Source organism: Trichomonas vaginalis, chromosome I (assembly GCF_026262505.1).
Source record: "Trichomonas vaginalis G3 chromosome I, whole genome shotgun sequence".
NCBI classification, from domain to species: domain Eukaryota; phylum Parabasalia; order Trichomonadida; family Trichomonadidae; genus Trichomonas; species Trichomonas vaginalis.
In genome coordinates this window covers 687,137-700,304 of record NC_067203.1, presented here as the reverse complement: position 1 = coordinate 700,304, position 13,168 = coordinate 687,137, and the positions used below count along the sequence as shown (strand labels likewise).

The 13,168-nt window shown below is 27.9% G+C and overlaps 3 protein-coding genes across 3 annotated transcripts, besides 3 other annotated features; 2 read left to right on the top strand and 1 right to left on the bottom strand.

Moving 5' to 3' along the window:
- Positions 1–350: 350 nt before the first annotated feature.
- On the bottom strand, positions 351–893 carry TVAGG3_0903840 (uncharacterized protein; the record flags this gene model as incomplete). The annotated part of the gene is made up of 1 exon (XM_001304070.1): positions 351–893. One exon carries the CDS (start codon positions 891–893, stop codon positions 351–353), a length of 543 nt encoding a protein of 180 aa, XP_001304071.1.
- Positions 894–2,403: 1,510 nt separating this feature from the next.
- TVAGG3_0903830 (guanylate cyclase protein) lies at positions 2,404–3,547 on the top strand (the record flags this gene model as incomplete). Its single annotated transcript, XM_051251445.1, has 1 exon — positions 2,657–3,049. The coding sequence occupies one exon, from the start codon at positions 2,657–2,659 to the stop codon at positions 3,047–3,049; it is 393 nt and encodes a 130-aa protein (XP_051077019.1).
- Positions 3,548–4,740: 1,193 nt separating this feature from the next.
- On the top strand, positions 4,741–5,550 carry TVAGG3_0903820 (uncharacterized protein; the record flags this gene model as incomplete). Its single annotated transcript, XM_051251444.1, has 1 exon — positions 4,746–5,303. The coding sequence occupies one exon, from the start codon at positions 4,746–4,748 to the stop codon at positions 5,301–5,303; it is 558 nt and encodes a 185-aa protein (XP_051077018.1).
- A 370-nt stretch (positions 5,551–5,920) lies between these two features.
- Positions 5,921–6,532: a mobile genetic element.
- Positions 6,533–7,632: 1,100 nt separating this feature from the next.
- Positions 7,633–10,142: a mobile genetic element.
- A 1,932-nt stretch (positions 10,143–12,074) lies between these two features.
- Positions 12,075–13,168: part of a mobile genetic element that runs on past the window's edge.

Sequence of the window (13,168 nt, the reverse complement as noted above, 5' to 3'; positions counted from 1 at the left end):
ATAACTACTCCCTGGACAGAGTTCTGTTGATAGAAATTGAAGTTGAATTGATATATTTGTATAAGGAACAATTGTAATATTTTGAGAAGGATGATATATATGATTAGTAGTATGAATATATGAATTAAATATGGTAATTGAACAATTTTCTGTGTAAAACATATAATTATGCCTTTGGATGTTGTTTGCTATGTAGCAGTTACTAAAAGTGGAATCACAATCCCAAAAATCAAACATTGCTAATGTGGCCGTATTGTTAATGAAAATAATGCTATTATATTTTGATGGTTTCCTTTCCATATTACAAATACTCTTTTCTGCATTATTTCCATCAAAAATTGTATATTTAATCAAAGAATATTTTCGCCACAACATATGTATAAGGCTGCTGGGTATATTCCATAATTTCTTGTGAGATTATTCTGTAAAAGGGAATTTCCTCTTACCAAATATACAGTGCCATATCCTTTTTGATCTCCTCGATTACTAAAAGTTATCGATGAATCATTAATTTCATTAATATTTGTAAGAACATCCGGTTTTTTGATATAACAAAAAAATCCATTACTAGCCGATTGAGATCCAAAACTACAAACTTTTCTAATGGAGCTTTGGCCTTGGTCAATGAAAATAGATCCACCATCTTTCCTATTAGATGAATTCTCGAAGATACATTTTGATATTAACGATTTAATTTCGTCCGATTTAAGATAAATAACGCCTTCATTACCAAGATTCGAAAAATAAACATTATAAACATAAAAGTCTCTTCTGTATGAATTTCTTTCGTATCTCTGATTTTGATTATAAACTGTGCCACTATATGAAGATTTGTAGACTTCTTCCCATTCATCAGCAAATGAATAATGCAGAATTGATATATATGAAACCATAAAGGAAAGAGATAAAGGTAGTATTTTGAATAATTATCGTTTTTTACAACATATAAATGCATTTATTTTTTGAATATGGATCCGCTTGATCTCAATCAAAAACTTGTTAACTTTTTCTGAGCATGTATATTCAAATGTTGGTTCGACTTATGACTCAGAAATTGATTAAGTTCTTCAAGATTAATTAATTTCTATTCAAATGTCATTCAATATGTTAATTCTTTTGTTTCTTTTATGCTAATCGAATTATCAATTTACAAAATTTTGATTATCTTTTGTATTTTACATTAATTAATGGTTCTTTATAGTGATGCCGATTTGGAAGATAATTTTTATTTTAAATTAGATCTTCCTGAAAAAAAAAACATTCTTTAGAAATTAACTTCCAAATCGGTATCATTATTGTTTATTCTTTTTCATATATCATTAAACTTAAATTATGTTATCATTAATATTAATGAAATTTCCTAATAATTTCAAAATTTGTATTTTTCAATAATTTTTGATCGATTGCATTATGTAATATCACATCTGCATCATAAGTGTCACAACATTGAATAAGGTAGACCTGAATAATTTTTCCCCCTAAGATATATATGTTTTAGGTCATAATGGGTTTTAATAGTCTTTTGATCATGAAATGAAAATCAATACTTATTATTATGTTAGAATTGTACTTTGAATCACTTTTGGTATGGAAATCTATAATTTTGTAAATGATTTTATATTTTTATCAATTTGGCAAATATATATAACACGAACTCTGCAAGAGAAAGTTCTATTAAGCTATTTTGCTCCCTGATGAACAATTATTTATTTTATATCATGTGCTTGCGAATTGAAGAAATTATCTAGAACATATGAAAGCGACTAAACATATGTCATTTTTTTAACCCTACCTTTGAGGATATTGTATACTACTAGGACAATTTTTAGAAATATCTTATTTTTGGAAGGACGATATCCTATTTATTTTGTTTATAAATAGCCTTAATAGATTTAGGATTTTGAATGCAGTTGACTATGAATGTATTAGAACGATGTTGATGAAATTGCAAAGATGGACAAGAGAAAATATACATTTTTCGGCTCAAAATAACCGAATATTTGAGAAAAATTCGTTTCCGATAGGATTTTATTGTAATTTGAAAAACATTTTGTATTTTCATATTCAGTTCAGATAATTATGTGCAATTTTTACGGATTTTGATGAGTTATATTGGAAGAATGATATTTGATTGCATTAGAAAAATCAGAAATCTATTTCGAAATGAAGGTACTTTTGAATTGTGAAATAGAATGATTAGTTTGATTTCAATCAGAAGTAACTTTCTTGCTCAAGAATTTTTAATAATGGAAATCAATAATGTAAATTATAATTGTGTCACTTTTCAATTTTTAAAGAAATTAGATCTAATTTTTGACAATTCATTCAATTCTCACTAATTAAAAAATCGTCTGTAACCACGCATTCAAAAAGAAAGATTATTGTCACTTTTAATGTAATTGTAAAAAACTAAAAATGAGTACAAATCTCTCACAGATGATCCGTCAAGCAGAAAAGTTTATGGGCCAAATGGAGAACACATTGTCCGAAATGCAAAGTAAGATAAGAAATGGAACAATATCAACTGAAGATTTCTCTCAAATTAACAAATCAAATCTTGTTTCATTAGAAAAACTAATTACAGATATTTCAAGGCCATGTATATCAAGATCAGACTATATCTTATTAACATTGAATAAAATGGAGAGTCAAATATATGCTTCTTAAGATTTTGCCAGAAAGTACATTGAACGATCTACAGTATCGACAAGATTCAGTTTCATTCACTGTTCACTCTATTTCTGTTGGTGGAATTCAGATCATCATCAATTCAGAAATGGATGTCCAACAGAAATTCAGGTTCTACGCGACATTGTACAAAGGATTCGATGAATTGATGAAACAGTTCTCGACATTGAACAAACTCAAAACATTCGCTGGTCAATACATATACACAGGCGGTATGTTCATGTCTATCAACAAATCAGAAAAACTCGCAGAAGAAAATGTTAAATTTGTTGTTGAATTGTTGAAAGCATTGCCATCATTGCAGGTGTTTTATCTCCAGATTTCCCAAGTTTCCATATACTATGTTAATTATGGGATATAAATATTTTATTTATAAAAATTCAGTTTATATCAAATTTGAATAATAACATCTATATAGAACTGAGTTTCAAAACCTTAAATAAAAATTATTTGATGAAGTTACCTTCTTCGCTTGATTATTGATTTAAAATTTCTAAAACTAATTGGATCAGTGATATTATCTTGCTTGCCTTCATAAACACAATACTTATTTCCTGGACAAAGTTCTGTTGAAAGAAATTGAAGATCAATTGAAACTTTTTTATAAGGTACAATTGTAACATTTACTTTAGGATGATATATTAAATATGAAGTTCGAATGTATGAATTATATATGGTAATTGAACCATTAAATAGGTAAATCATAGCTTGATAAGTTTTAAAGTTATATTCAATATAGCAGTTATTAAAAATAGCGCCTGATATCCAAAAATAAAACATTGAAAAATTGAAAGTATCATTAATGAAAACATTGCTGTTAAATTTTGATGGTTTCAAAAAAACTCCACAAGTAAAATATCCATGATTTTTTTCAAAAATTGAATATTTAATCAAAGTTTCACCTTCGCTTATACTAATTGCTGTACATTGGCCATAATTTCTGGTCATATTGTTTTTTAAAAATGATGTTCCATTTTTCAAATAAACATTAGAATGCCCATAAGAAATTGCTATATTACTAAAAGCTATCGATGACTCATGAACTTCATTGATATGGTTTAAACCATCATACCCATGCCTTAAAACACAGCAAAAGCCTCCCATATTATGTGATCGAGATCCAAAACTGCAAACCTTTCTAATGGAACTTTGACCATATCCGAGGTAAATTGAGCCACCCTGATTCTTATTAGATGAGTTCTCAAATGTACACATTGATATTAATGAATTAATTTCTTTTGAATAAAGAAAAAACGCCATCATTGCCAAGATTCGAAAAATAAACATTGTAGACATAAAAATCTCCTCTATATCTATTACCAGTGTAACTCTTATTTTGATTATAAAGTGTTCCATTATATGATGATGAGTAGACTTCTTCCCATTCATCAACATATGAATGATGTAAATTTGAAATGTAAAATAATATAAAAGAAAGAGATGAAGTTTGCATTTTTTTAAAAAAAATGAACATTTTCTGACATTTTACAAATTGATTTATTTTTTGAATATGGATCCGCTTGACTTCTATTAAAAACCTATCAACTTTTTCTGAGAATGTATATTCAAATATTGGACATAATAATGATTCATTAATTACTTCAAAATCAATCATTTCTATTCTTTTGCATCCAACATGATGATTCTGTGCTTGTTTAATATATCTCGAATAATCATCTTACAAAATCTAGAATATCATTTGAATTGTCAATTTAACTTTTTATTTTTTCCTCATTTCATTAAATTATAATCATGTTATCAAATTAATATTCTTCGAATTTCAAAACTTGTATTTTTCAATAATTTTTGATTGATAAATATCAGGAATGTCTCTTCTATTGAAAAAAAGTCATAATATTGTAAATACAAATTCTCACCCAACATATGGTAACACTAATGTTAGAAAATCGGATTTTGATATAGAAATAAAAAATACTCAAATGTACTTTTTCTCTATGATAGAATTGATATTACTCACTAATTAAAAAATCGTCTGTAACCACGCATTCAAAAAGAAAGATTATTGTCACTTTTAATGTAATTGTAAAAAACTAAAAATGAGTACAAATCTCTCACAGATGATCCGTCAAGCAGAAAAGTTTATGGGCCAAATGGAGAACACATTGTCCGAAATGCAAAGTAAGATAAGAAATGGAACAATATCAACTGAAGATTTCTCTCAAATTAACAAATCAAATCTTGTTTCATTAGAAAAACTAATTACAGATATGTCAAGATCATGTATATCAAGATCAGACTATATCTTATTAACATTGAATAAAATGGAGAGTGAAATCAGAACAGTTGATGGTTTGATGCTTGCAGCGAAAGGCAAAGTCGGTGCATCGATAGTGAAAGATTACATCAAGCGCCAAAGGATCCCAGATAAGATCCAATACACTCCAGCAATGGAAATTGATCAACCACCAGCGATTGATTACGGAAATATCAGCCATAATTCAAAGCCTGGTGAATGTATTAATTTTGATTTATTTGACTCCATTGGAATCCCATTTGTTGAACACATAACTGATGATATTCCAGATGCAGTATTAATTACTACAAAACCCAAAGAGTATTGGGCAGAACGTCAAGATTTCTTCAAACAGAACTAATTATTTCATCTTTTTTATTTTATTTTTACTTGCTTTAATTATGACAAAATGAATTTTGTTTTTATACCTTGTTGAATCATATTATCTGTATATTCATACTAGAAAAGTGATTTCTGAGTAAAATAATGCATTGTTTTGCTTAGATTTTTTTTAGAAATTAATAAAGTTTTAAGTTTAGACACTAATCAAAGACATGCATACTGGAGTCGATTTATTCAACTGTTTAAAATGTAAATCACTTATGAACAGAAAAAAACAAAAATTTGAAAGAAATTGATCAGAAAATCATGTTTCATTTAACATAAAATCTATCTAAATAATCAAAGTTATAATTTAGCTAAAATTTTCAAAATATCAAATTAATTTTTTTAGTAGTATATGATGCGGGTTGTGTGACTTTTTTTGTAATCGTAAGAATTCTCACATAATTGAATGATTTTTGAACATACTTCCGAATAGCAGATTTTAAAAATTTATGAATAATTTATAAAAAGTTTTTATTCCTACAATTCCTATATTACCATTAATAAAAAGAATATATTTTTGACGAAGTGAAGATTCGCACTTCGTCACAAAACTCCGAAAAAATAAAGTTAGATTTTTTTATTTAATATAAAATGTATGGAAAAAGAATAATATCTGATTTTGAACATTATTTGATTGATTTACTAATTGATCCACAAAGCTGTTGTAAAATTAATTTTGAATTTAAAATTAAAGGAACCGTAAATTTTGTATTTATTTATCACTTAAAAGAATATGACCGATATCATAATTTGATATATGAAACTAATATAATATTTGAAGATAACAAACTTACAAGCTTCGAACATGAAAATGATATAATATTCGAAGATGAAAAAAAGAAAGAGATTGAAAAGCAATTCAATGAATGCCTTTTAAATACATATGCGCACATTATAAGACATAAAATGAAATTAATTCCTTATTAATCAAAAATATTTTTTATCTTTATATAAAGATGACAAATAGAAAAATAATTTTTATCTGATAGAAATAATACCTACAAATGACGGTATATAAAAAATTGACTTCTTACGTAAAATTAAAACTAAGTTAAATTTATTTTTTTTATTTTTTATTTTATAATAAATGAGTATAACAACTAATTCATTGAAATCTTTAAAGTTCACTAATTCAGAATTAGAAAATATTTTAGAAAATTTTGGAGACGGTTCTTATCCAACATATATGCAGAATGTGAAAGAGTTTTCCAGATTGTTGAATGAATTTAAATATAACGGACCAATTACTAAAAAGGCTATAATGAGATATTTATATCCCAAAAAAGTTGAAAAACAGGAGAATATTCCTCTTTATGGTCCAGAGGACCTGGGCTCAGAGAGCCTTGAAACACCTCCTGAATATTTTGAAGAAAAAATTAAACAAGATGAATATTATAACGATGAGATTGAGAAATTGGAACAATTAAGAAATGAAATAGATGAAAGAATTAGTGAATTGAGAAATGCTGAGAATGAAGTAGAGGGTTTAATGAATATCCCAGCTTCAGAATCAGAAGTTCAAAAATCACATGAGGAAAGATATAAAAATTACTTTTTGGAATCTACTAAAAATTTATTAGATGGTGATATTGACGAAACACTTTCAGAAGAAGGCACAAAATTTATTCATAAACATAAGCTTCAGTTTATTGACGATGGAGATTATCCATGTATATTACTTTCACCTCCTCTTGATTCTGAAAAATTCAAAAAAGCACTGAAAAATGTAACATATGCAACAAATACGATTAAGAAAGAAGACCATGATATTTACACAAATTATTATTTAAATAAATGTACAGGTGTTGATAAAGTTTTTGATTTGTTAGATAAAATATCAAAAGAAACAATTGGTACATATAAAATTTTATGCGATTGTGGTTTCATTATTGAAGATACCAATAATGTTTCATATGAAAGAACAGCACCGAAGGAAGACGAAGTTGAAAGGTCTATACCATTCGTTATTAAGAACATAAAAGATATGAAAACTTATAAACATTATATTTATTCATTTATTTCAGAAAAAATGGAAGCAACCCATAAAACATCATCTCATCATTTTATAGCTATTCATACATTCCTTTTCAAAGTTGTGAAATTAAATAAGACAGGAATTAGATTTAATGTATCAGGGTACGCATTCTTGAGTAAATTAAAATGTATTCGTCACGTCGCAGATGATAAAAATTTATGTGTTCTTAATTCATTTTATGGACTTTAGCCCTGGACTCTCTGAGTCTCGGACTTTAAAAAAAATAAACTTTATTTTTATTTATTTTTTAATTTTTATTCTTACATAAATGAACAAAAATGGAACAGCTAAAATGAATGATAATCAAATAAGAGCCGAAGGTAGAAGGTTATTTAAACGCTTCTATAACATTCCTGATGGTGTTAATCCTAAAACTCGTAGAAGTTATTTAAATGAAGCCATAGATGCATATGAAGGATTTGACATTTCATCAGAAAGTGAGAGGTTAGCAAGAATGTTAAACGTTAATATTGATTTTTATTATTGTGACCCTCAACCAGAAGACGTAGACATTAACAAGGTAGACTTTCCATTAGTGGAATCAATAATGATAGATCCAGAATTTGAAACAGTAAATATTTTATTAACACAGAGTCCATGTGGAAAACTTCACGCTGACAGAATTACAGACGTTGAAGCACTCACAGGATATAAAGTTTGCCCCTTTTGCAAAGAAGAAGTATATTCTATCCGTGATGATCCAGAAAGGAAAAACCAAAGAAGATTTTTAAAACATTGTGAGAAATGTAAAGAAAATAATGGAAGATTAATTCAAGACGTTCAATTGCAAAACACACAACAACCATATGCACCACATATCACGAAACAGAAGATATATCAATGGCTATTAGCACATAATTTGCAGGAATATTATAAACCAACAAGATATTATATTACTTTTGACTTCGAAACATTAGAGACTAAAGAAGAACTTCAACTTTCTGAATGTGCAACTTTGAACGCTTACTTAAAACCATTTATGGTATCATCAACTGTCAAAATAAAGCCGCAAAGCGGCGAGGTCGTAGACCGTGATAAAACATTTACGAGGAATTTTTGCTTAACATCAAGTGATTCGTTCATCTCTGATTGGATTGAATTTTTATTTTCAACCTGTTCATTAGTTGCTAAATCAAATATTGAACAATATGAAGAATTAATGAATACATTAAATGAGAAACAAAAGGAAGCAATGAAAGAGCTTTTAGATGAAGAATTTAATAAAGTGAATATCATTGGTTTTAATTCGGGAAAGTTTGATTTAAATTTAATTCTTCGTGATTTAAATACTGCAAAATGGAAGATAAAATCAATGCTGGGTTCTTCTTCTCAATTTAAGCAAGTCATAGTAAAGAAAACAAACTGTCCATATGAATTAAGATTTATTGACATCAGAAATTATATAGCGGGTGGAACATTAGACCAATTCACTCAAGATTTCGGAAACAATAAATCACGTGTTAAATCCTTTTTCCCTTATCAATTCATCACATGGGAGAATTACGAAGATGAATTATATAAAAAGGAACCATTCACTCAAGATTCATTTTATTCAGCATTAACACAAGAAACAATATCCGATTCAGATTATCAAATATATCTCAATGATGCTAAAAATTTTGAGAATAGATTAGAATATTTTATTCATTATTGCAATAAAGACGTTGAAATTATGATTGACCCAATTGATAAAATTATCGAAGAAACATTTGTTTATAAAATTGACATGCTTCATAATCTTTCTTTATCATCGAATGCATCAATGATTCGTTACGCGTTAGCATATAAGAACTTCAATCCTAACGAAACATATCCAGAAGAAGAAAATGTGGAATCAAGTTTTGAATTAACAAAAAAGTATTGGAAATATAAAATTGATTCATATAAGAAACAAGATGAAAAGGCGAAAAGAGATACCAAAAACAATGTTTCAATGGATGACTATCAATACTATCACGATTTAATCCTTTCATCTAAATGCAAAATGTGTGGTAAAGCGTTTACATATGTAAATAAACCAACATTGGATAGAATCGATAATGAAAAACCACATACCAAAGAAAATTGTCAGTTAATGTGTTGTTATTGCAATGTCGTAAAATCAAATAAAGATGAAGATGTTCAACGTTTAAGAATCAATTTAAGAAATTATGCATTAAAAAATAATTTACCAATGACTTTAGATTCAGTTGAAGCTTATCACATTCTCCGTAATGGAATTACTGGTGGTCTATCAAATGTTCAACATCGTGTTAATCTTAAAGGAATCACGCACATTAATAAACTTTCATATAATCCAGAAACTAAAACTGTATCAAATGAGGACACCACCAACATTATGACTCATTTCGTTGGTGTTGATTTTAATTCATTATATCCTTCATCATTTTCATCTAATCCTCATGATTTCATTCAATATACTGACCATAAAATGTATATGCCGGGAAGATTGAATGGTGTTATCATTTGTGATACAGCAACAAAGAAAGCAAAAGCACTGGGAATAATTAAGAAGAAAAATACTTTATTCGTGGCTGAAGTAAAGGGTCACATTGATGAAAAATACATTAATGATTACATAAACTTTTTACCGATAATAAGAAACTTAGATATTATCACAGATGAAAAAACAATTGGCAGTTTTATGTATAATTACATGAAATCAAACAATCTACCAGTTGACCAGAAACAGAGAAAATTAACTCAGTTAGCATCAACACACAACCAATATCAACCATTTTCTTCTTATTATCTTTGGTATCTAATAGACAGGTTTAATTTTATCATTGATGACATTCAATCAATTTTAACATTTACGAAAAACACTTGCTTTAATGAATTTGCGAACGAATTTATGAACGAAAGACAAAAGGCTGAATTAGAAGGAAATAAAGGGAAAAGTTTATTTTGCAAGATTTCACTTAATGGATCATATGGTTACGATGCAATGAATACACAAAATTACACAAAGACTAAAATAATGAATGCACAGAAGTCACGCGTTGCATGTATGTCAAATAAGTTTAAAAACATAAGAGAAATAGGAGAGGATACGTATCAAGTGATGCTCAAAGATAGATTTTATAGATGTGATACATGTTTACAAGAGGCATTCTTCACTTTAGATAATGCTAAATACTGGTATTTGGTTTTCATTTATGATTTTATGTATAAATGCATGAATCTTAATCGTTTTCATTTCATTGAAGGTGATACTGATTCATCTTATTGGGCAATCGCTGGCGACCCAAATCTTCCTAACACTCAAGCATTTCAAGCAATTGTTACCGATAAACAATTTTATGATAAAAACATTTTCAAATTCGCACCATTTGATTTCTTCTGTTTTGATGAGAAATTTAAACCTAAATTAAAGAATAAAGCTGAAGAAAAAGCACATGAGAAGAAGTTATTGGGTTTAGCAATTGAGAAACAAGGTGATAACATGGTTGCTTTATGTCCTAAGTGTTATACATCATTCAACGGTTCAATTGATGGAAGTGATTTTAAAAAGATTGCACAAAAAATGAAGGGTGTTAGTTTAAGACAAAATAAACAATTAACACCTAAAAAATATTTGGATATAATAAATGATAAAGTGATATTTGATGGTCAAATATTAATTTACAACTTAAAAACGGGTCAATGACTCGCTTAACAATTGGTAAGACTGCATTAACAGGAGCACACACTAAGGCTGTATGTTGTGAAAATGGATGTTGTATGCCATTTATTTAAAAGAATTTAAAGTTTATTTTTAATGAAATGCCACAGAAGAGACAAAAGGAACCACAACGAATTTTTTAAATCCCATCACAGCATCAACAGCAACAACAACCGCCACCATTTGATACCGTTTTAGAAGAAGGAACCGTTAATGATGGTTTTGATACTATGATTCAAAGAGGTGGGCACCCTTAAACATTTATTTTATTTTTATATAAATGAATAGCGTAGATTTAAAAAATTTAATTGGTGATTTAGTACTTAATCAAAATTTTCTTAGTTATTATGAATTAAAAGCATATCTCCAAAAACATAATAAAAATATAACGGGTGATGATATGGAATATTATTATCCATATTATAAAAATGAAATTTTGAAATATCATAATAAAATAATTTCTGAAATTAAAGACAAAATTAAAAATAATGAATATTCAAAGGGAAAAACTAAATCACAACTTAAACAGTTGAAAGATTTCAAAAATAAAGTATTAACAGAAGAAGATATTGATGAATTATATAAATTATATAATCCTGAGCCGCAAAAACAAAAGGAACAAAACACCCAGGTCCTTCAGACCATAAATGAAGCACAAGCTTTAATTTATGATTCATTAGTTAAACCATATTCAGCCCGACTTTTAAATGAAGATCAACTTTTGGAATTCATCCTTCAACATAAACTCGAAGCGGGAAAGTATATCAAACCTTTATATACAGCATATTTAAAACAAATGAATAGAATACATCCAGAATTAATGAAGGAAGGAATGAAATCCAAAATCAAAGCAGATAAAATTAAACCACTTGCAACACCAAAACCTCCAACGACAGTACCGCCTCCTCCTTCAGTTAATCCTTCATCATTCACTTTATTATATCCATTTCAACATTAAAGAAGCAAAAGATTTTAAAAAGGATTTCAAGATATTAAATAAACCAATTGACCCAAAAATTCAACCGTTAAAGGAAAAATTTAGTCGACCTTCATTTGCTCCATATCCATATTCATACGAAATCGATCATCTGGAATATTCAAAAGGAAACGTTACTTATTTATTTGCCATTAACATTAACACTAGATATTTATATTGCATTCCGGTGAAAGGGAAAACAGAACAGGAAACAAGAAGAGCTATTCAATACTTACTAGATCATGAAAGAGTAGATAATATCAGGGGTGATGGTGATAAAGGATTTCAGGCAGCTATGACTCATTATTTCCCACAAATTAATTTTTCTTCTCATCCTCTCCATATACGTTTCATAATAAAATAGTTGATGCGGTAATGAGAACTCTTAGAGATGCGTTAGGGGTTAACGGTCAGATATACTGGGATGGAAATCATGACTCCATCATACAGCAGTTAGTATATTATTACAATAATACATGGCATAGAACTATAAACATGAAACCGGTGGAAATGAAAAATGATATTTCAAAAGAATGGGAATATATTAGAAAGCAAATGGAAAGGTTGAATGATGTTAAACGTGAACAAATTAATTCGGGGCTCATGAATTTTAAACAAGGATAAAGTTTTGATTCATCTCGATTATGGAAAAAACTGATAAATCAATGACAAAAAGAAGACGAAGATTTGACACAATAGCTGAATTTGTTAGATATATTAACGGCAATGCATTAGTTGAAGTTGACAATAAATTAATAGAAATTCCGATTTATTTTATTACTCCATTATATTTAAATAATATTTAATTTTTTTTATTTCGTAAGAAATGAGTGACAACAAAGCAGTCAAGAGTCCAGACGATGAATATAAAAGAAACTAAACAGAATTAAATCAAAAATATGCTATTACAAAAAGAAGCCGCAATGCAGGGGGGTTGAAAACGATAAAGAAGGAAAGAAATAATCGAAAAAATTAGAAACTTACCGTTCAATCCTTAAACTGAGTGAAGCAAAAATAAAAGAATTTATAGAATAAATAAATTGATTGGAAGAGATGAATTTAATAAAGATGAATTTTTAAACTCAATCCAAATTTAATTTTTATTCCTCTTCGACAACGTCTCTCTTTCCATCATTACTGCATAACCACATTTTCTCAGTTTTA